Genomic DNA, 24,211 nt, shown 5'->3' on the forward strand with positions numbered 1-24,211 from the left:
CAGAGAGGGGCAGTGCCTGGGACAAGGTGACATTGGCTGCCGAGGTCCCAACGCAGATCTCACAACTTGCACCCAGAAGGGTGCTTTTCATCACATCGGAGCCCCTTCCCCGTTTTCCAATAGATGTGTCTCTTCTCATTTATCTGGAAACAAGTCAGTGCCTGGCTCCCGGGACCTTTAGAAAACAGTCCCGTGCCCACAGACCAGAGGCTACCTGATTGGTACGGACGGTATTTACCTCCGCCCTGACATTGGGCCTGCTGGGCTCAGTGTCTGAGTGTGGAATGAGGAGACTGCTGGGGTTCTAGCAGAGAACGAATTTGGGGGCGGAAGGCTCTGCCACGGCCCAGGCCCCCGATCCCTCGGAGCCCCATAATTATCCCTCTGAGTAATTGCTTTGTGCCCTTCGGTGGAGAAAAACAGTAGCCAAATTGAAATAAGCTATTTGTGTAAATGATGGTGGGATTTTTAAAAAGGTTTATTTTTACCTTTTGTTTTTTGAAAAGAACACATTTAAGAAGATTGTCTAATACTGGGGCCCACGTTTGACTGAACTGAAAAGCTACCCAACCAGAAATAGTAAAATCATGTCAAACTCTTGTCCTTTCTCTCTCCTTTTCAGAGTCTCCGGGACCCAAGGCGCTGTGGGCAAGGCAAGGCCCCCGCAGTGGGGGCCGCAGGGGCCGAGGTCGGGGCGCGAAAGCAGACTCTTTGCAGGGCTCCCTCCTGCGCTGCCAGCAGTGAGTGGGGACCTCCTTTGAATCCTGGGGCAATTTGATCTGCAATTTGGCAAACAACACAATAGAATGTGCAAATGAACAGCACTTTCTTCTCCATTATACGAGTTGCCGGGCAACTGTTTTCTCTTTGGCACACAAACTTGAGGCCCCTGCGATCTTGGCAGGTGCGCCCGACTAATGCACGGTGCCTGCGAACAAAGCCAGATTTGTGAACTTGATTCCTCCACGGGCCACTTAGCTTGCTTTTTTCTGTGCTGATTTGCTTCCTTCCCAAATCTCACGACTGGTCACCAGGCTGGCCAGCTGAGAGCCTCCTGGGGGGCACCTGCCGGCGTCTCTCACTGCTACAGCAGCACAAGGAATCTGTTGACCCCCCCGGGGTCACTTTGTGAGGACGAAGAGTGCGTGCCTTCAGAAGCAGCTCACCGCTGCCCTGGACCTCGGTGAAGGGCCCTAGAGTGTCACTCGAGCTGAAATATAAAGTACATGATGTCCTGTGCCCACAGCCCTGCGTCAGTAATTGCAGACTTATAACCTTGGCCTTGTGTTGGACTCACGGGCTGCCTTTATTATTCCTGGAACCCTGCCACATGGGGGCAGTACGTGTGGGGAAGGGGCTTTGGACCGGAAGAACTCAAGTACTGTTTGGCCATGGAAAGGCCTGGGTTTGAATTCTGGTCCCACCTCTTTCTTCGTTAGTTAGCATGCAATATGGGGCAAGTCTCCAAACTTTCTCAAGACCTCATCTTCCTTATCTAGAGGCTCAGACAAGTATTCAGTACCTGCCTCAGAAGCCTGTGTTAAGGACAAGACAATTCCTGTAAAAGCACTCGGCCAGGCCTTATAAATAATACACGTGCAAATAAATGTAAACAATGACAACGATGTTAATTTCTGTCTTATGGAAGGGAAAATGAGATGTGGCGATGAAATAATTTATCAAGTGACCTTTCGGCGCTGGAGCTGGGCTCATGAAATATTAAACCGGCGTCAGCATGAAGGAAGGCTCACGTTCTGCCGGGGAAGGCGGTGGAGCCCACTGCTTAAATAGCACATTGAATGAATGCGGAACAAATGGGAAAAAGGAGCCGGGACTGTTCACGTTTCATTTTTATCTTAAACTTGTTGGCGAGAACCGCCCCCGCCAGCAGCAGGCAGAGTTTTCTCGGGCACCAGAAGGGATCTGAAGATGCCTCATTCTGGACAGATCGATGCCCGGCCAGGGGCTGACGGGAGTCACTTTCTTGCTCAGAACAGGTTTCCCATTGAATGAGGGAGAAGGAATCTTAGTTGGCTGGGTCCTCACGAGGACAGAGCAGGACGATGCATAGGAAGCCGCTTCCTAGCCCACAGAATGCTTTAGATCAAGTGTCGCTGCTACTCTGCGTGTGATTGGTTCACATGGCTGAGAGTGGAAGGCCAAAGAAGGTCCTTCATTCCCTGACCACAGTCCAAGGTGTGGCGGTGGAGGCCAGTGTGGGCCCGGCTCTCCTTCCTCTGGATCCTTAATGTTGACGGCTGTGGGGCCGAAGGCACTGGGTGAAGTGGTCGTGTCTAGTGACTGCACGTAGGCACTTCCTTTTTTCTGCACCCCCCACCCCCAGCCTCACTAGCCATGCAGGACGGAGCTGCTCACAGACTGAGCCTTGCCTCGCTCCTCCCTGTGGGCATTTTCCACGGGAGGCGTCTCTCTCCTCAAGGAACTTGGATCCATTTCTTTGTATGGGACTTACATATCTTGTTGGGGGGGAAGATCTATTTGCAAAGAAAGTCTTACAACGGAAAGGAGGAATCGGATGGCGAGATTGCCGCGGGTCCCTTCGGGAAACGCAGCTGCCCTCTCACAGACAGGTGGGTGAGCGCCCTCGCTGTACTTGTTGGCGACTGTGAGTGGAGTGGAGTGTCAGCTGAAGCTGGGTGGGTCTTCCTTCTACAGTCGGGCCGTTTCCGTTTTGAAAATGAGAAACCTGGGGCCTGCGGCACGTTAAGCCTGCCACTTCCATAGCCACTTCCGTCTCTCACCACATCCCAGCTTTCGGCTTATGGGTTTTTTGTTTGTCTGTTTGGTTTTTAAGCTATACAACATCTTCCTTTTAGTCCATGCACGCCCACACCTCAGGGCCTTTGCACATGCCATTTCCTTGTCTTGACAGTCTCTCCCTACCCCACCCGCCACCATTTCATGTCACTGTAGCTGCTCTGGAGTGACTGACGTTGGTGACACTTGGAATTTATCCATCTGTCTGTCTGTCTTTGTCACCAGACTGAAAGTCGAGGAGAAGGACCGTGTCACCACTGCATATTCCTCATTACAATCCCTTCTCTCTGCCAAGGGCCCGGCTCATGTTAATGTTTGATAAGTGTCTGCAGAATGAAAAAGCAGAGGAAGCTATGCCACCCCTTCAGTGTTGTAACATTTCCATCTCTCCTGGTTAATCGGTACTTTTCCTGCCTCCCTCCATCTTCCCTCCATTCTTCTTTCCCTTTCGTTCTTCCCCCTCTTTTGTTATTTTTCCTTCCTTCCTTCCTTGGACCCAAATGGGGTCCAATCATTGCATTTGATTGTCATGCCTTTTAAGACTGTTCCATCTTCAGCAGAGCCTGCTCCTCTCTCCCCTTTTTTCTGGCCCTTGAATGTTGAATAGACTCAGTTGGTTAGTTGTCCTGTAAATTGTACCAAATCTGAATGTGTCTGTTTACTCTCCTTCTGCCCTGCAAACTAAAGGGGAGACCTAAATCTTGATTAAATTCAGGCTTACCATCCTTTGGGCAAGAATAGGTCCTAAGCGGGGCGGTGCGTTTCTTACGGCATTACGTCATGCACTAGGTGCCTCGCGTCTGGTTGGCTGGTTCTGAGACGCGCCACGGTGCACCTGCGGGTTCGCGGGGCGGGGCCTCATCTTTCCATCGCCCAGGTCCCTGACCCGCTTTCTGTGATGGCTTCAGCATCTGCAGACGTTCACTGCCAGAATCAATGATTTCATTAGTGGTTGTGAGCTGTGATGTTCCAGTTTGACGAATCCTTCTGCATTTACTAACTACGACGCTTTTCGACGGGAAAAACGTTCCTCCTCAGCTACGGCTTTTCCGGTTATTTGGAAATATAGTCACACAGAACAGGTAAGACAAATGCACAGTCCCCAATTTTGTCTACTCTAAAGTCCTAGAAGCGATGGCAAACCCGGGGCTGGGAACATCTGTGGTGCTCGGACGGTGGCCTCTACGTCACATTCCACCCTGAAAGGAGCCAGGGCTTCAGGGACAAGGGCTGATTCCAAGTCTGAGGCTGCACATGAGCAAGACGGTGACAAACCCCGAAGTGCCAGGAAGCAAAGAATCTCTCTCTCTAAAAAAAACAAACAAGCAAAATAAAATAAAATAAAAGGGGCTGTGACATAAAGATCCCCAGCAGTTAGCCGAGTCCCGCTTTCTCAGTGCATGATGGGCGACCTGAGCGTCATGCCAACAGCAATTGCAATTGATCGACTCACACGGACTATATTTTTAAATCTTGTGAATTAATAATGATGCAGACAATAAGTAAAAACCATGGGAGAACCGCAAAACCACCAGCTGAAGCAAAAACAAATCCATCAGCAGTCACCGCAGGAAAGGGGGACACCAGCCCCTGGCGCTGAAAATTAGTAAATCAAAGAGAAAGGCTGGTTATGTTTTGCAAAGATCACCGTGGCCGCTGCATGGAGAAGATTGCAGAAGTCAAGAGTGGAAATAAGGAAGAGCCCGTCCTGATCCCCTGGAGCTCACCGCCCTAGTGACCCCACAACAGCAACCAAGTGGGACATGCAGAACAGGACAAGCCAGGGGCCCCCAGAACACGCAGGCAGGAAGCTATCGAGCTACCCCTGGAGGGGGCCAAGGCAGAGGAGACAGTGGCGGGGCCGAGTCCCTCGGTGGGGGTAAGGGAGGTCAGAAAGAAAGGGTGTTAGGGTGCTTCCGTCTACGTTCTAAAGGGTAGCAATCTGCAGGGGGGTTTTCTCATAGCGGATTTTTCTGGTTTGGGTTGTAAGGTAACATAGACCTCTTTAAATGAGTTGAGACATGCTTCCTCGTATTCTCTGGAACAGTTTGTGTAAAATGGCCATTTCTTCTTCAATAAATATTTGGTAGACTTATGCCATGAAATCAACTGAGCCTGGAGTTTTCTTTGGGGAAGGATTTTTAATTATGAAGTCATTTCCTTCACAGATCAAAAGCTATTCATGCTATCTTTTTTGCTGGAGTGGGCTAGGGTAGTTTGCTTTTTCAAGATTCCCCCCACTATTTTGTCTAAGTTATGGAATTTATTGGCAGAAAGCTGCTTATATTTTCTCACCACTACCCTGATGTCTGCAGGAATTTCAGCGACATTTCTCTTCTCATCGCTGGTGTTGTCGGGGGGCTTCCCTCTCCGTTTCCTGAGCCATTTGGCTAGAGGTTCATCAGTTTTTATTGGTTTTGTTGTTTTATCGATTTTCCTCCTTCTATTATTTTTATCTTTATTATTCCATTCTGTCTACTTACTTTGGGTTGCTTTGCATTAAAACTTGCTTTGCAGTTTTAATCAGAAGAAAAACATCAATAAACAGAAAACAAATACAGCATCCAAAGCACACTGAAATGATCTCTTTTTAGGTGTTGCAGGGAAAAGTTTCAGTTTGGATAGAAGGTGGAGACTCTCCCGGTCTCCAAGGGCAACTAGCAGTCCAGTTAAAGCGAATCAGTCACTATTTGCTTTTCTATAGAAAAAAACAAACAAACACGCCACCGAGGCATTGCCATGGGCAAAGGGGCCAAGAAAAGGAATTTATTTTACTTTCTCCTGTCAATTCTTATACTGCGTGTTCTCCATATACCTCACGAAAGGGCTCTGCTTTTCTCAATTCAGGGACAAAATGGCACAGAAGGGTCCTCTTCACTCCCCTGCTGAGAATGTCACGACCAAAACGGGTCAGCAAACCAAACTGCCTCGCGAAGGCAGCTGGGAAGCGTCGTTGCCAACACGCTAATGAAGCATTCACCAAGAGCGCCAACAAATTGACAGCGAGAGTCTCCAATTTACCTAATAATTACTATGCTTCGTAATTGAGATGCTCTTGTCATTGTCATTGAGAGCCACCGATGTTTGCAGAACGCCTGCCTGCACGGGGCCTTGAGCTGGCCACGCGCTCCCTGCTGTCAAAGGTTCGCCTTTTCCCTGGGCGGCTGAGGTGCCCGTGAGACACAAGTGGTCCAAGTTGTCGGCGCGAAACGCCGGGTAAGTGCTGCTGAACCGCGGGAATTCAAAGGGTCACAGAACAGAAAGGCAACGACCTCAGATCAGGGCTGTAAAGGGAAAGTCCAACTGAAAAAAGAAAAAGGACAGAAATGCCCCTCTGAACGCAGAGGGATCGGAGTGAGCAAATGTGCAGAGAAAAGAATGCTTAGGATGAACCTGTGAAACCAACAGGAAAGTTACACCTTGGGAAACGGAGTGCAGGAAAACCTCAGCCTCTCACCAGCCCCTGGAGAGTCTTACATGAGAGGTGGAGCACGATGTCTCTTTGAGGCCCGGGGAGAATCACACTAACCCACAGCAGAGAGGGCTGGGCCGCAGACAGGCCAGACCCCTGCCCAGATGCCGAGGCAAGAGAGCAACCCAGTCTTTGAGCTCAGCTCCAAGCCGCAGTCAGATCGGCCAGGACCTGGGAAAACAACCTGACGGAATTTGGGTTTTACTGGGAGGGCAATGATGCTGGCGTGCGCTGCTGGTTAAATGCAGGGGCGGGGGCGCACAGTGAAGTTCCAGGAGGCCAAGCAGGGCAGGATTTTGCGGGGTGAATTGCAGAGGGGAAGGAGGGGAAGAGGAGGCAGGGAGACGGGCCGTGCAGTAAGTAGCCCAGGAGAAGCTGAGTGGAAGCAGCGAGAATGAGAAACAAAGGCATGAAACACCCCTCCCTCCTCAACCCAGGACTTGGAAAGGCATGGTTTCAATGCACTTTTGCAAACAAAAACTATTATTGATCTTAAATAAAAAGACAACTAGGGAGGATTTTGTGTGTGTGGATAAGGAACGTGAGGGAGAACGGAAAATAAATAATGATTCCAGTATGGGAAGACTGAGGAGTTGAGGGAGCAACAGACAGAGAAACCTGGCGGGGATGGACCAGGAAAACTGGGTGCGGAAAACGATACACTCACTTATGGGTGAGCTGAGTTTGACGAGCAGGTGAGGCCCAGGGGGCGATCCAGCACCCACACCTGTGTGAGTAACCGTGAAAGGAGCATGCAAGTAGAGGTCAGGGTGAAGAAGACTTTCGGGAACTCTCCTATGAGAGCTACCCTTTCCAGAGGAGTGGTTTCGCCCTTCACTGCTCCACAGTTAAAGACACGTCCATTATAATGATGCTCTGGAAAGGTGATGGAAAGTTTTGGAAAATCAAACTTATCAAGGATGGTTTTACAACAATAGCCGAGATTGGTTGAATACTATAAAGGATTCGCATGTGGCAATGCTTTGGCTGCTCAGCCTCATGTGTTGACAGTGACCGATGGGGCGGATGGAACGATGGAGGGCTCCTGGGGCAGAACCACAGAATGAAAAGGACCCTGAAGACGGGGTCGACTGTCCGTTTTAGAGATGAGGAAATGCGGTCCCTGGACGGGGACTGACTGACACTCTGAAGCTTGAAAAAGTATCTTCCTGTTATTTAGAGTTCATCCCTGTCGTGTTTAAAGCCAGGGAGAGGGACTGTGCACCATATGAACACCTTTGGGGTGCAGGTGTATGTTGGAATTGCAGTCAGTAGGGATGAAGGATGACTTCTTAGGTGCGGTTCCATCCTCTGCCCTCCAGCTACCCTTGGGAAGGACTGGGAGGGTGTCGCCGAGCACGGGGCTCCTTCCGCTGCCTTGCCTGCGACCACAGGGATCCCCCATCCCTGCTCTCCCAAACAACGAGCAATTCTCTCCAGACCCCTTGGTTCAGGAGTGTGCAGCCTATTTTTGATCTATTAGCTCTACTTCAGCTTCTTTTTCCTTCCAGATTAACACTGCCCGGACTAACTGCTGCTCCAAAGAAAACCTTTATTTTTGGAAAGTTCTAAAGAAAATGTGTTCAGCTCTTTTTCAGTTTTCAGAGTAGGAAAATTCAAGTTTAATTGCTGCTAAAAAAAAAAAAAAGAGAGAAAAAAAAAGAAAAGAAAGAAAAGTTTAAGTAGTTTGACGCGTTGGATCCCCAGATAATTAAAAGCTGTCCTCTCGCAGAGAGTTGTAATGGCATGCCTGCAGTTCTCAGCAAAAATCAGCCCTCTGCAGAATCTGACAACATTGCTCCTGTTTTAGGTTCCTCCTGCCACGTAACAATTACCACCTACTTTACTAGCTCCCGGACTCCGTGGGTGAGGAGCTGGGGCACCGCCTGGCTGCATCCTCTGCTCTGGGCATCGCAGGCTGCAATCGAGGTGTAGGCTGAGGCTGGTTCTTGCCCGGGGGACCCTCCTCCACAGTCACGCAGGTGGCTGGCAGAGCTCAGTTCCATGTGATTCCGTACCTGAGGCCCCCGTTTTCTTCTTTTTTTTTTCCTTTTCCCGTTTCCACCCATCCCCCAACCCCATTCCCACATGGCAACCATCAAAATGTTCTCTGTATCTATTAGTCTCTGTTCTGCATATTTGTTATTTTGTTTTTTAGATTCCACATATAAGCGACATCATCTGGCGTCGTCTCTCTCTGTCTGACTTACTTCACTCAGCACAGTTATCCTCCAGCTGCACCCGTGCTGCTGCCGGTGGCGAGAGCACATTCCTTTTGCGGCGAGTCTCGCTCCACAGCATACGCGCACGGCTTCCTTACCAGCCGTCCCTCGCTGGGCGCTTCGGTTGCGCCCGCATCTTGGCTGTTGTAACTAATGCTGCAGTGAACATGGGGATGAACACGTGTCTTTTCGATTCAATGCTTTGCGTTTCTTCGGGCAAACACAGAGAGGTGGCGAGGCGGGCCCTTCTTCGTCTCCCCTTACAGTTAGTGCTTGACAGTCTGTTTGGTCTCATACAGGTATTGCTCCCCCCCGTTTTGTTTTTCTTTTGTTTCCAGTTTTATGAATGTTCTTCCCATCCCTTTCCTTTCAGTCGGTACGTCTTCCGCTCTGACGTGAGCCTCCGGTAGGTGGCACAGGGAAGGGTCTTGCTTTGTCATCCACTTGGCCCCGGAATATCTTCTGATGGAAGCATTTAATCCATTTGCATTTCAAGTAATTGTTGACAGATATGTATTTATTGCCATTTTGTTATTCACATTTTTATCTTTTTTAATCCTTCTTCTTCTTAAAGAAGAAGACCCTTAAACATTTCCCCCAGTTCAGTGGTAAGGAAAGCAGGAGGCCAACGTTTTCTTGCTGCCTGTCAGCCAGGGACCGCGGTCAGCGTCCAGGGACCACGGTCAGCGTCCAGGAACCCCTGCCCTGCTCAACCAGCAGCTCACAGCATCGTTTCTTTCTTCCCTCAAAGCCACCCAGAGACAACTCTGCTTTGAAAGGCTCGGCTGAGAAGGTCACCCCTCCCAGGTCAACTCAATGGCAACCTGGGTCACAACCGCAAGATCCCTTGCCCACATAATGCAATGTGATCGGGACAGGGGTATCTCTTCGTAATCACAGGTCCCCACCGCACTCACGGGAGGGGACAGCACAAGGACGAGGGTCCCTGGGTGCCGTCTCAGAATCCTGCCTACCCCAGGTCCTAACGCAGAGTTGCTTCTGATGAGTTAAACACTGTCATTATCTATGTTCTATGAAGTCCTCTATCAAAATATTAGAGTCAGAGATGATTGCCAAGCTGAAGCAAGCCACAAGGCATCAGACCTCTTTGTGCGGCTAGAAAAAATAAAAAAAAGAAAGCTGTGACATATATCAAGAGCTCCTTGCCCCCTCCAGCCCTGCTATCCCTCCCTCCCTTGGGGCACCATCCTAATTCCCGTGGCCCCATCTTTTCTGCAGCAAGCGAAGCGACTAAGAAGAGGATCTCCCCAGGATTAGTTCCTTCTGAGTGTTGTTTCCGCAGCTCCTCCTGAACGAGGGCTGCAGAGCCACAGCCCTGCTGCACTCAAAGCAATTCTCCATGACAGAATCTCACCCCAGGGGAAGGAGCCCTTCCCGCATGGGTTAGGAAGCTGCCAACTCATCCCGGGGGGCGGGGCCGCTGTGCTGTGATGACTGCATGTCCCTGTGGGGGAGGGGGCCAGATCTCAAAGCCCACGGCCTCAAGGACAGGGGCTGGCCAAAGGGACAACTAAGCCACATCCCCTGACAGTGGAGCTTTCTGGTTACCACACAAATTGGCCTCATCTGGAGTGAGTTTGTCCTTCTTCTCTTTAAAACACATTCAAACTCTTTTCCTTGGGTTCAACCCTCGACACTGAAGTCATGATGAGATCCAGGAGGGCCAGACTCAGAGTGTGCACACCGCTTGCTCTAGAATGTTCTTAGGTTAAGGAGCTGAGGACCCCTCCCACGTCTGCACGGCCCAGCCTGGCTCACCTGGGCTCCATACAAGGGCTCTGCCACGTAAACCCTCATGGAAGTAGACAGTGTTGGGACCTGCCGGGGGGCGAGCACTCTGCAAGTCTCCCCGTCGAGTCTGCATGAGAGCTACCTGATGGAGGCCCCCCGTTTGGGGAGGTGGCTCTCTTCCTGCCACTCTTTTCCCGAGGGGCACGCCTGAGACTGGCTCATGTTCTAATCTTACATCTAAGGCCTGTCCTAAGTGGGGTACAGGGTTTGAAATCGCCTTGGAGAGTGTCGGGCATGTGGCTATGCTTTGCCTGCTGGGGTTGGAGGTGACTTTCAAGGCGCCCTCCGCCCCCAGGGGGACTTGTTTCGGAAGAATCAGTGGGCAGGGCTCTGTCCCCTTATTCTGTGTGCGTGACATGTTGCGATCTTCTGTTAGGAATCTAAAGGTCCCCTCCGAGGTGCCAAGCTTTCCCCTCTGTCCCTGGTGACAAATTCTGAGTAGAGAGTGCCTGCCTCCGTGTTGGCTTGGTCACCTTGCTACCTTTAAAGCAGGAGCTGCATTTCTGACGGGGTGCCGGTGGGAGTGTGTGCCCCTGCTGCATCCGCGGGCCTGACGCTGGGCAGGGGTCTTCCATGGTCCTGGCCCTGCACCTCCTTCACTTGGACGGACAGACCTAGGTCAGAGCCTCCACCGTGTGTTAGGTGTGGGGGAGATGCAGAGGTTCATAAGAGATGCATCCCCGGCTTCCAGGGGTTCCCCCGCAGATCCTTCGTTCTACGGGTCAGAGCAACTGCTGTAGTTTTCTGGGGAGACCAGAACCCTCTGCTCCTCGGGCCTTATCTCATCTAATTCTCTAGTTGAATCACAGCTGCCTCTCAGGACAGATATGAGTTCTGACACCCGCCCCCCATTTTATAGCTAAGACTACTGCAGCACAAGAATCCATCAGCACTTCGCTCACAAGTCAGCAATGATACCACTGAGTTAAACTTTGTCTGTCTGCCCATCCTGCTAGGCTACAAGCGTTGGTAGGTAAAATAGTGTCTTACTCATTTCAGCGTCCCTCAGCCGGAACGCCAAGTGGCTCACAGACACTTGATGTTAACCGTTGTCATAATGGTTACTACTGGTGTTGGTTGTAAACATCACTTCCAAACTCGTTGCATGTGTGACTCTCGATGCGGTGTCGCCCGGGGGGTTCTGTAGAAGGACTGGGTAACCTTTCGGCGACATGAATCCCAAGGGCAGACCTCGCTGATGTCAGAGGGTCTTCCCGCTGTCTCTCCCATCTCCACCGCCACACGCACTCAGGGTAATGCCTGAGCTCTGGCTGGGAGACGTGTAGCTGAGGGGGTGGGGGGGCCTTAGGAAAACAACTGGAGCTCTCCGAGACTCAGTCCCACTGACGGCTGTGCCTGCCTCTGAGCTTTATTATTGAGGTTAAACGGGCCTGTGACTGCAGAGAACTCATGAAAGGTCCGTCCTTCCTCCAATGCCCCTGGCCTGGAAGGCGGCAGGTGCCCTGGAGATTTGTACGGTCTGCTCCCTGTGGAGTCTGTTTCCGCAGAGAGCGGGTCTGCCCAGGCCAGGGCTCAGGCCTCGCTCCCACCTGCACACCTGGTCACTAGACCGTGAGCTTCTCACGGGCAGGGCCACCCTGGCCCCTGCAGGGCACAATTCCTGGCTCCGCATCTGTGCTCAACACACATTTGTAACTGAATGAACTTTCCTCTGCGCCTTTCTGTAAGCACTGCACTCACAGTAAGTGTTCAATCACATGAGCTATTGATATTATCATCATTATGTGACAGGTTCACGTGCACGCAGGTGCTGGGATGGAGGCTGGGGGAGGAGACAACTATTCCCTGCATCTACAGAACCTGCTTCCTCTTCTCCCTAGGCAGAACTTCCAAGGTTTCCTTCTCCTCTGCAGCCACCCCTGTGGGCAGGGAGGCCTCAAAGTCTGCACCGCCTACTTCCTGCTTCCTGCTGGGGCCATGGTTTCAGCTCACTGTGCAGTGTGGGGGCGGGCAAATGGTACTTTCAGTTTTTGCCCTTCAAATGATAGCCTGAATTCCACATGAAACAGGGAATGTTATGACACGTTAGGTCGAAACCTTGATCCGTTCAGCCCAACCCTCTGTCCCTGCTGCTGTCCCCAGGGAAGGGTTGGGGCAGAGCCTGGAGTTTCATGGCACAAAGTTAAAATGTAAAACAATTCTTCCTAACCGTTCACGGATGCGGCGTCATGGGTTCATCTCAACGCTGGCTGAGTTTCTGTTGGGGAGTCAGGTTGTCCCTAGGCTTGGCATCCGGCTGGCGTTGTTGCCGCGGTCTCACTGGGGCTGCCCACTCCGGCCTCCATCAGCACAGGGGCCAGTCCGCACAGGGTCAGTCCGCACAGTGGCCAGTCCGCACAGTGACCAGTCCACACAGTGGCCGGTCCACACAGGGTCAGTCCGCACAGTGGCCAGTCCGCACAGTGACCAGTCCACACAGTGGCCGGTCCACACAGGGTCAGTCCGCACAGTGGCCAGTCCGCACAGTGACCAGTCCACACAGTGGCTGGTCCACACAGGGTCAGTCTGCACAGTGGCCGGTCCACAGAGGGTCAGTCCGCACAGGGTCAGTCTGCACAGTGGCCGGTCCACAGAGGGTCAGTCTGCACAGGGTCAGTCCGCACAGTGGCTGTCCTCGGCTTTGGGTGACTTCTGTGTGTGATCTTCCGTCCCCTTGAACACTACACCACTTTTGCAGAACCTGCCTCCCTGGGAAAGAGCCACAGACTTTTTGACCCAAGACGTCCCTTCCTCACGTGCAGGAAAGCTGTTTACCTCCGAAGCCAGAGTCAGCAGCGCCCCTGAACTGTTCTCCCTTGGGAACCAAGTCTGAACCTGGTGAGAGAGCCGGGCGCAGCCGGGCTGGGATGTCCGCATAAACACCTCCCCCCGGCCTGGGGCCGCCTGACCTCTGGTCGGGAAGAGGAGGATGCTGCAATATTCTTCCTTTCTCAGTCACCACCCGCCCCCGGGCCCTCCCCACTGCCCTTTTCTGAGCCGAGCTGGAGTTGGACGGGGCTTTGTTTTGTGCCCTGGGCAGAAGTTCTGGGTCAGCTGAGGTCAGTTCTCATTCCATCTAAATCAGTTGGCGCTCCCTCGGTCTCGGTGGAAAAACCTCAACAAAAACACATTTACACAGGAGACTTAGTTTTCATGGGGCTCTGGGTTGGCAGAGGCGGCCAGATCCTTATCTGTGCAGGCACTTAACCTCTTAAACAATGTTTGATTACTTTGTTCCAAAGAACTTCTACTTCGTCATGAACCAATTGGCTTCCCTGCTTCTCAGGCTGACTCCTGAAGCTTGTGGACTCCTGACGTTTCCTACAATTTGGATGCCGACATTGTCTCCAACACAACGTGAAGAGGCTGTACCGCAGAACGGGGGACAGAGGACTGGGGGTCGGGAAACCTGGCTCCGTGCCCTGAAGGTGCCGCTAGGTGTGACCTCGGGCAAATTCCTGAACCCCAGGCCCCTCATCTCACCAAACAGGGGATGGAATACTGTGTAGGGCTTCTGAGACTCTGGGGTTTAATGATTCGGTTGATAGTTGCTGAGTGCAAATCCAGGACCAACAACGAATTACAGAGAGATACTGGACTTATTTCAGAACTCACAATTTCCTATGCGGTTAATGAGAAAGGGTCCCTTTTTCTGTAGTAATCAAGACTTGAGTGACGCTGGGGAGCAATAGGGGGCCTGGAGCATGTCAGAGCTGGCTTTCCTACCTTCTCTTTCCCTTTTACAGATGAGGAAACCGAGGCATGGAGCCAGCAGTGGCTTGCCGACCACTGGCTGAGAAAAGCCACCCTGGACTGCCTCTTCGGCGCTCTTCCTTCACACAGCCTCGACTCTTTGTGCTAGTCCCTACAGACGGTCGTCACCTTTAACCAAAGGCGGTTAGTGTCGTGGTTTACATAATTTCAGTTCTTAGAAACTCCCTGTTGAAAGCAGACCCATTAGGCCATTCTTTCTCTTCCCCATTGGACTTGTCACCATAAAACCAAAGGACAGGGTGGTCACCGATGGGTGGCCCATGTGTCCCAGGGGTGTGAACACGTAGCTGGGGGATCTGAAATGCTGCTCTGTGTGAATTCACGGATTCTTGTCTTCCGTCCACTTTGTAGTCCCGCATGTAATAACTGTCTTAGTATGCAAGCCTGAGAAGTACTTTCTTGCCGCAATTGTCTGAAGACTACGCTTCCCTAAGGTAGCTGGGTAGCTGAAGGCTATATTTATTTTGGAAGAAGGAAGGATCAGAATTGTTGGCTTTGGGAAGTTTATAGATGACATTAAGATTTCCCCCACCCCTGGCTTTGTGCTTACACAGTCCTCAGACACGAAGGACAAGTCACCCCATTTTAGCAGCGGTCACTCTAGTGTCAGCTGGCCAGCCAGCGAACATCTGCCCTTCCTGATAAGATCTCACTTCCTCCACGGTCGAAGGGGTGAAAACCATCCCATACAGGATTTTTTCAAGCAATTAGTGTCTTTACAAAAGCACGATGCTCGTTTTAAATGGATACTCTATGGGGGGATATGTGAGAAAGTATGTCTTTTTCCAACCCCAGAGTACACGTTTTTACACGTTCTTCCCGATCAAGTTCCGCTGTGCACATCAACCGTTACACTGTCTTCATCACACAGGGATTGCCTCTGGAGCTGTTGGAGCCCCCGGGGCCGCCGGCCCCTGTGTTTGGGGGGCAGGGAAATGCACGACTGGATTTTTGTGGTCCTCGTGCTCATGGTCTGTCACCTGTACGTTGTCCTACCACGGACAACGGGACAATTTTTAGGAGCCCCTCCCTCACCTCAAACGTACTGCTTTGGGTTTGAAACCAGACGACCAAATTGTCATAGCCGTGCCGAGAACGAGGGAGAAGCAGGCGCCGGGAGCGGTGTGTGAGCCTGAGTGCATGGAATTTTACCGCTCAAAGGCCTCTTCTATTTACTTTAGCAGTAATGAGATTCGGGGAGGCATTTTCCCCCGGGGCTTACAACCATATATTAGTTCCCTAGCTGAAGTTTGGGGCCAGTTTGTTTACATTCTTCTAAAGAACAGAAATCTACGTCAATCGTGGATGTGGACGGGGTATGAATTATGAATGAGTGGATAAATAATTAAGTACACAGAATTCAGCCCAACACAGCACATCCGCCCACAACCCGCGGCATTTCTGGGAGGCGGCACAGCGCGAAAGTCAAAGAGAGCCCGCCCCGAGCCAGAGCAGCCGAGGTGGGGGTCTAGGGTCAGCACGTTTCGCTCCCACTCCGACGGTTCACTTAACCTGCATTTTCCTCATCTGTATAACGCATGGGATGACAGTACCTTCCTCCTATTTTGTGCAAATTAAGTGGGACGTCCGTGCAGAGCGCTCAGTGTGGTGTCTGGCTCGCGGCACAAATTCAACCTTGTTTCCCTGTGCACCTTCCTCTGGCTCCGCAAACGCCTCTCCTCCCTCCCTGACAGTACGGCCCAACTGCCCCGGGAGCAGCACGACCTTCCCGGGCTCGGTGTCACGCACGTCCGTTTCTCACTCCCACGAAGTCCACCCACTCTGCTGCACAGCGTCACTCGGAGACCCGGCTCCCTCCATCTGGGCCCTCCCTGTTTCCCTTGGTCAGGGCCTGGGCAGTTTTTACATGTTTAAAGTGGCTATATTTTAAATGGTTATTAAAAACCTACATACCTAACATCCTTGATTTTGTTTCCTTCCAAGGCCCTAGAATCCTCAGCCGGATCCTCTGCTTCGGGCCATCGAGTGAGGGGACGCGAGACGCGGAGGACCGCGGGGCAGATTTTCACAGGTCAGATCAGGAAGTGCGGGCGTCGCTCCCGCCACATCTCTTTGGCCAGAGCTCAGTCACACGGCCACCCCGAAGTGCAAGGGAGGCAGGGGCACGTGGGCAGTAGAGCGCAGGCCCAGGAGGAAAAGTCGTGGACGGCCGCGATCACGGGATGGTTCTGCCGTAGCTCCCTGAACGCACAATTCCCTCCATGCGGCCCCCACGCCGTCGTTTCCCTGCTCTTTCACCCCGACCCGATCTTCCTCCTCCCTAGGTACCACCAGACTCGCCCCTCCCCTCCCTGGAGCCCCTCTGTGGCGCCCCCCACAGGGCCACTCTCCGTACTGTCCCATTCCTTCGAATCGTGTGGGTCTTACAGCCCCTCTCTTCGCCTTTCCACAGCGACATTAACGCAACAGGCCTCCTCTTGGATTTGTTCTCTGCTAGACACGCTGTGGCCGTCACCGCAGTTACTCCTTCCTGCTTTCCTCCGAGACTCAGGCTCTCGACTCTCCTCCGGACAACGAGTTCTCATTATTCTATCCACCCTTCTCCCCAAGCACCACCGGCCTTCGCCCTCGTGGGTCTTCAGGCCCAAGGGGTCCCTCTCTGTCTCACTGTCTTTCTCCCCCTCTCCCCGTCTCTCTTGTTCTCTCTTCACCTGCCATCCTGCCAGGCCTGGTCCCAAGGACCAGCCACGTGAACGACTCCTCTCAGGGCTGCAAGGAGCCCCGCCCAGCCCTGAGTTTCCTGCCTCCAACATCTCCACACCTGGTCAAACACATCAGCACTCAAGCACCCCACTTCTGTTCCGAAGCTGGTGGGTGCTGCAACATAAGTGAAGCGCACAGGCGAACTGCCCTCTTTAAATACTCCCTCCCTCCACCCTCAGCCGGGCCCCCAGACACTGAGCGATTCCTTCATTTGCCTCCACCTGACAGCCCACCGCACACCTCAGGTTTGCCGTTCGCTCAGATCCGTGTGTCTCCTTCACCCGCCGCTGTCTCCAACGCATAGTCATTGCAGGCGACTTGCACTCACTCACATATAAGTAACTCAAACGATTCGCTCGTTAATCCCATGCATGTTGACTGAGAAACAATTAGGTACTCCATTACGCTTTTTTAGTCTAATTTTTTCAGGCCACGTAATGTGAGGGTTTCTTCTTGCCCTTGACTTCAAAATGCTTGCGTATCTCCGCACGTATCTCGGCGCCTGTGCGCCCTCTCAGAGGATGAGGAGCTCCCCCTTCTTCCCGAGGCTGGTGCATTTCTCTCTTACCTTTCTTGTTTCAGGATGTTTTTTGGTTTCTGTCTCTGACTTTCTGAAGTTTATACATGAGGTACCAAGGTTTTCTTGGCTCTTCGAGCTTTCCAGACCTGTGATGTGTCCAACACTAACTTGGGGGAAGTTCTCCATCACGATTGTTTCAAATATCGCTCCTCTGTCTCTTTCTTTTCCAGCTGGTATTCCCATTGTATGTCTATTACGCCTCGTATAGTTGTCTCGGTTCCTGGATATTCTGTTGTGTTTTTCAGTCTTTTAGCCTCTTTGCTTTTCAGTTTTGGAAATTCCTATTGTCATATCCTGAAGCTCAGCGAGGCTTAGCCATGTCCAGTCTGCTAACGAGCCCGTCAAAGTTATCAGCCACTTCTGTTGCAGTGTTTTTGATCACTGATATTTTTATTCTTTCTTAGAATTTCCATCCCTGCGCTAACAGTTTTGCACATTGTCAACTTCTTCCGTGAATGCCTTTGGCATGTCGGTCGTAGTTTTTTAAAATTCCTGGTCGGATAATTCCAACGCTCCTACCATATCTGACTCGGGTGGGTATTCCGTTCTTCAGGCTGTTTTGGCATTTATTTTGGCTTGTGACGTTTTGCTGGGAGTTGGATGTGGGGCATGGGGTGAGAGGAACTGAGGTAAACAGCCTGCAGTGGTGCAGTGGGGACCACTGGGCGGGGAGGGGAAGCACCGTCCTGTGATTGGGTCTCAGTTTCTCTGTGAGCCAGTGAAACGGGGGACGGGGCCCAGTTATCAAATAAATACAGCAGGAGGAGGCACTGCACAGGCGAACTGCCTACTTGAAAGTTGCTAGGAAAGTAGATCTTCGACATTTCATCGCAAGAAAAAATTTTGTAGCGTTGGTGATGGATGTTAGCAGACTTACTGTGGTGGTTATTTTGCAATGTATTCAAATATCAAATCTTTATTATACACCTGAAACTAATATCATGTTATCTGTCAATTATACCTCAATTAAAACATCTGTGTACATTTAGTATAATTTAGGGTAAAATTTCTTTATTTAATATGCATTTTCTATGTTTAGTTATTTATTTCCGGCTTTTTTTTTTGCTTTCACCTGGATTGATCAAACATTTTTATTACTTCCAATTTTCTCCCCTTAATGTTGCTAGTTATATGTATATATCTTTACTATTCTTTTGGTGGTTACCATAGAGACTACAGCATATATTTATGACTAATACAAATTAGTCATTTTACCAGTTCTCTGAGAATTCAAAGACCTTAGAATACTTTACCTTTAACCTTTGCCTCCTTGATGTTACGATTTTAGTTACATATGTTTTATAAGACATGACATTTATTTACACATATTAATTATACATATTTCATACAGCAAATACTTACTGTAGTCACCCAATATTTCCCTTTTGTATTCCTGTTTACTCCTTCATGTATTGCCTACACTTTTACCAGGGACCATATCCCTTTGTCCTGAAGAACTGATTAGCATGTATTTCCGTGCGTACGCCCCAGTCAGGGATAATCTGAGACTGGGAGGCGGGGCAGCACAGGGAGGCAAACCCTTCATCCCGCCCTCAGTGTTGGAGGGTGTGTTAGTTCCCTGGGCACCGGATCCCAGGGAAGCTGTTGCTCAGCGGCGTGAAATACGGCATCATTATTATTGTGGAAAAGCCAACCATCTGTGCAATTATGCCTCTTACAAAGTATTGTCTTCACTCTCTGGCTGCCATGAAGATTTCCCCGTAGTGGCCGGCATGCGGCGGGTCTCTTGTGCAATGGCTCTGTGCATGTGTGTTTGTATGTGTGAGTGTGTGTGTGTGTGTGTCCTCTTGGGTTCTGAACTGGCTCTTGAGGGTGAGCTTTCACTATCGGTAAGGAAGTGGCTTTCAAGTCTCCCCCCTTTGAGTAGATTCTCCAGTTTGTGAGCAGGTCATCTGCCCAAAACGCCCATTTAACCACGTAATTACCTTTCAGACCTTCCAAACCCATGTAAGATGCAGCCCAGGCTGCTCTCCAGGTGTACGGCCCCTGACCTCACTCCACCTACCCCTGCATCCTCCTCTCCTGCTCCCTCCTGGTCCTGCCCGCCCCTGGATGCACCCGGAGGTAAATATACAAAATCCCCTCCCCAGCTCACATGCCTCTCCATCTCTGCTTTGCTACTCTCTCTGCACGGATGCGCCTTCCCTCATCTGCCTCTGTCCACCCATGCCTCTCCATCCAGCTAACCCTGGACCACCCTTCACAATTTATTCTGCACACCAACTCTTCCAGGCAGCCCCTCTAAGGCCCAAGCCTGGATTGTCCCTGGAGCGCCCTGCACGACCCCCACCGTAGCTTTCGGACTGGGCACCGCAGTTGCCTTTGGGAGTACCAGCCCCTCACCGACCACGCCAGACACTAAGCTGCTCAGAAGTTACAGCCACAGGTTACTCATCTTGTATCTCATACCGCCCGCTGCTTAACCCGGGGCCAGTCACACTGTAAGCGAGCATTTGTGGAACGAGTCAGACGAAGTCAGGATAACTAGGCTCTGAGGCATCACCACTGACTCGCAACATTCACCGAGTCCTTCCGGCGCACCGGGCACTGAGCTGAGTGCGCTACATACACATGATGTCCTTTAACGGCAGCCCTGGCAGAGAGGGACTGCGATCACCCCGTTTCACAGAGGAAGACACTGAGGCCCAGGGAGGTTAAACTCCTTGTTCAAAAGCACCCAGGCAGTAAAGGGCAGAGCCAAGCTGCCAGCCCAAGGCTGGGCGTGCGTGCGGATCACAAAGCCTTGTCCACAAGCTCACTCACGGGCCGACCCTCTCAGCTGCCAGTCCTGGGCCGCACCCCCTCCCCAGCCTCCCCAACACTCCCCAGATTTCAGTGCTAAGTACTGCGTTGTCCCTGACACAAGGCTGGTTCCAGGTCATGGTCGCCTTCCACGGAATGCTTATCGAACCATTAGAAGGTAAATGGGAAAATAAAATTTTCGCCAGGTCCGGATTTAGCAGGCTTCTTTGAGTGGGCCCATACCCCTGGGGCATTATGAGAGTTAACGCAAAGGAATGTTCATTCAAATTCTCCTCAAGATCTATGTGTGAATTAAGAGTCTTGGAGACGGAACCTGGGCTATTTTCGGCCACACGGGTAGGAAGTTTTAAGCGAATCCTTCATCTCCTGTAGCTACAAAAAGAGCCGAGAGCTAAGCACGGTGGTTTCCCTTCTCTGCAAGGACCACGTGGACCAAAGTCCACCACAGCCTGAGGCGGTTCAGGAATCTTCCAAGGAACTTGACGTGCAACCAGAGTGCAGGGAACCACAAGATGGCAAACCCGAGGGCAGTGTCCTGGGCGCAGAGTCTGCCCGTACGGGGCGGGGCGGGGGGGGGGGGGGCGGGGGGCAGGGTTGGGGGGAAGGCAGGGTCACCCTCACTGGCAGGCACACGCGTGATAGGCTGATAGGCTTTTGTAGCTCAGCAGGGCCCCTGAAGCTGCTGCTGGGCAGCCTTTCCGAGGCAGTCTCTCCGCTCAGTGGGAAACACACTGAGCTGCAGAGAGCAGAGAGCGGGAGGGGCTGGAGCTGGAGGGGCCCCTGCAGGGAGGCGTGAAGGATGTCAGAGGGCTGTGTGCACGGGGAGAGGCTATGCAAATAGAAAACATCTCCATGTGGTGTGTTACCCTCTGAGGGTGAAGGCCGGATTGCAAAGCAATGACCCATGGCTGCCTGGGGCCACCACTGAACCACGCAGACGAGCCCTGTTAATGTCACAGGGTTTAAGAAAACACAGAAAATGAGACCGCGCCTGGAGGAAATCGGACTAAACCTAGGTTTGGGGGTTGGGAGGAATGCAGTTTGGTGCTTGGTGGCTGGATGGGGTTCCTGCGGCTGACACCCACAATCGGCACCACAGGCTGACTTTCTGAGAGCCCTGTAACACGTCCATCACCTGAATGGATCCATAAGGAGAGGAAACGGTGTAATCCAAACGAGGACACAGGTGTCCAGGTGTCGGTCCCTTGTCCACGGGGAGCTTCATTTTGTCACAGGCATCATTCCGGGCAGCCGCGGGTCATTCCGCGGCGACTGAGGACCCACCCCTGAAGCGGCAGCACACGGCGCGGTGATGTTTTCTGTTTGCACAGCCTCTCCCCGAACACAGCGCTCTGCGCTCACCCCGCTGAGTCCGGGCGAGGCTGGGGCCTGGGATCTGCTCTTCTGGCTCCAAACCCTTCGTCTCCCTACTGCCACAGGCTATGACGGTGCTCTGAGATGCCCCCGTACTTGGAACATGATCTTCTGATAAATCCCTTTCTTTCTGCCGTGTCACCCTCCGGACAGCAGCGGAGTTGGGGGAGAACTGCAGGAAGACACCCTGCAGGCGTGAGGGGCTTGTGCAAAGTCACCTCAAGTCATTCCTGGGATTGCACCGAATCGGGATTGTGCGACCGCAGGTGCACCTGGAGCCCTGAGCCACAGTCTTTCCTCAGAGGCGGGTGCTGCCTGTCACTGGGCCTGGCCCACTTGGTGCAGCAGATTTTTGTCACCAGCTGCACCGTGGGCACCGTGCTGGGCACCACTGGGGGACAGAGTAGACATCTGCTAAGATCCTGGCTCCCCAGAGCCTAAAATCCAGGTGAAATAAATGCACCCCCAAAATGTGTGCACTGCCAGCTCTCCCTGAAACAGCACTTCAGAGAAAGGGGAGACCAGGGAGAGCAAGTGGCTGCAGGTGCCACAGGAGGGAGGTGTCCTTTACAGCCACCAGGGAGGTGAGGCATCAGACGGACCGATGGGAAGGCACACAGGTCCAAGGGCAGGGACAGTGTGAGTGACACTCAGAGGCCGGAAGGGCTGGGGTACGTGTTGAGTGAAATTAGTGAAGAGGCCATCCCAGCCGAGGCCTGAGGGCAGCCCACTCGCTTAGAAGGAAAAAGCCCGAGGGTCAGGCCATGTTGGGGGACAGGAGCAAAGAGAAGAGGGTTGGCTTTGATGACGGCTTAGCGGGACTCCAAGCTGTCTCTCTCAATCTCTCTCTCTCTCTCACTTAACCAGGAGGCCCTCAGCACGCCTCCACTCAGTGTGGCTCTGATGTTTTAAAGGGGGCCGTGTGGGGAGGCAGGAGGGAGGGGAAGGACCGCCGTGGGGCAGGAGGGGTACAGGTGTCTTCCTGGGCGCACTGTCCCACCAGGAAGGCTGTTCCATGGGACAAACCTCCTCCCTCACGTTGGCGGCCTGCTCCTGACAGCCAGTTTCCTTTGCTCTCCCATTGCCCACGGGGTGCACACTTTGTCTTCTTCTAGCAGATTCTGTATTTTTAGGCCAGGCAGTTGCTGTGGCAACCACTAGAGCTGAACATTTTGTTTCCCAAGAACAAATGCCACGTTTAAATATTCAAGCTATTTTCTGTGGTTCAAAGGAACTGAGGTTTCACAAGCATATCATTCAGACCACATGAGAGAAATCGAATTTTCTCTTTCTCACCTGCAGGGTCCCGTTCCCACAGTGCTCACACCTTTCCGGGGTGGGACGGAGGTCAAGAAGAATGGTCACAGCAAATGGGGACGTCTCTTCCAGAAGGGAGACTAAAGAATAATTGTATTACGTTTCACTTCTCCCATCATTGTTTCAGAAGACTTTACCCATGAATGCTCTAGGCAACGGTGGGGAGCTCCTGTCCTCCCTCCTTCTGCAAGAAGACGCATGGGGGGCTCTTCTCCCACCTTCCAATAAAGAGGGGCCGTCCCGCCCCGGTCCAACCTGTCCCCGATGGTGCTGGCACCGAAATATGGCCATTGCTCCATCCTCTGGCTTCTCCCTCCACAGGCGACACTGTAGCCGTCGCATTTACTATGTCTGAGTATTTTTTCCCTCACGAGTACGGCACATACCTATTATAGATCGTGGATTGCCAGCGCGCCCTATTTTAGGATCCGAGGTTCTGAAGCTTATCTCAGCCTCCAGATTCCTCCCTCCCAAGTAAGTACACTGGAGGGTGAGAACGGCCTCCCACACATCTAGATAAGGAGTTCTTAACCTTGGTCCGTGAACTTGAATGGGGAAAAAATGACATCATTATTTTTGCTATCGTCTCCCTGAGATTATCGCTTTGTTCTGTCACAGTTACAGGAAGCAAGCCGCAAGTCACCACCAGAAAGCCCACCCACCACGTTACAAGGGTTGAAGACTTATATCAAAACTGTGCAGACTCATCACTACTCTGGAATTGTGGTTGTTACTGGATACACAGTACAGTCCAACGCTGTGACTTCTTAGTTAGCAAATAAATACAATATTCACTCATAGCACCATTTGATTTTTAGTATTTTGAGTTGCTTTTCTTGGTAATATTTAGGTTGCTTTCCTTTGTAACAAATATTTCATTTCATGCATTTAAAACATTATTCTAAGAAGGGAGACTGAAGGTTTGCCAGGTTGCTGAGAGCACCCATGGCACGCGAAAGTTTGCCAACGCCTGCCCTACACGCATGTGGTCCGGTGCTATGGTCTCCGCGCCTGCGACTACCTGTGCGTTAAGGAAGCAACCGGACCCAGATCCTTCGCTTTACGCGTTCAGAGCACTTCCACGTTGAGCCACGCTGCTCAGGAGAATAACTCTGACCTTGACAAAGAAGGCCGGCCCTTTCTGAGAGCAGCAGGTGAAGCCCCTGGGGCGGATTCCCCCTCACCTGGAACACGCCCTGCACCCGCTCACTGCCTTTGAAAGCCACAGGTGTGACTGATCGTTGAGGAGCAACCTGCAGAGCAAAGCCCCTGTCAGGGTGGACTCAGGAGTCTACACCGTTCTGTGTACAGGGAGATGGGTGGGACCTAGTACGGGAAACTGGAGGCTGGGGCTGGGGGAACAAAGGTCAGGGA

The 24,211-nt window shown here is 51.9% G+C and overlaps 1 protein-coding gene across 1 annotated transcript in view; it reads left to right on the plus strand.

Moving 5' to 3' along the window:
• LOC123479024 (uncharacterized) overlaps nucleotides 1–23,624 on the plus strand; it is a 58,624-nt gene extending 35,000 nt beyond the window's left edge. The window contains exons 6-8 of the mRNA XM_071220108.1: nucleotides 16,003–17,895; nucleotides 22,823–23,311; nucleotides 23,456–23,624. Coding sequence (XP_071076209.1) covers nucleotides 16,003–16,911 — 909 coding nt within the window. The 3' untranslated portion in view covers nucleotides 16,912–17,895; nucleotides 22,823–23,311; nucleotides 23,456–23,624. The remainder of the gene's footprint in view (nucleotides 1–16,002; nucleotides 17,896–22,822; nucleotides 23,312–23,455) is intronic.
• The last annotated feature ends 587 nt before the right edge of the window (nucleotides 23,625–24,211 follow it).

This window comes from Desmodus rotundus, chromosome 12 (assembly GCF_022682495.2).
Source record: "Desmodus rotundus isolate HL8 chromosome 12, HLdesRot8A.1, whole genome shotgun sequence".
NCBI classification, from domain to species: Eukaryota; Metazoa; Chordata; class Mammalia; order Chiroptera; family Phyllostomidae; genus Desmodus; species Desmodus rotundus.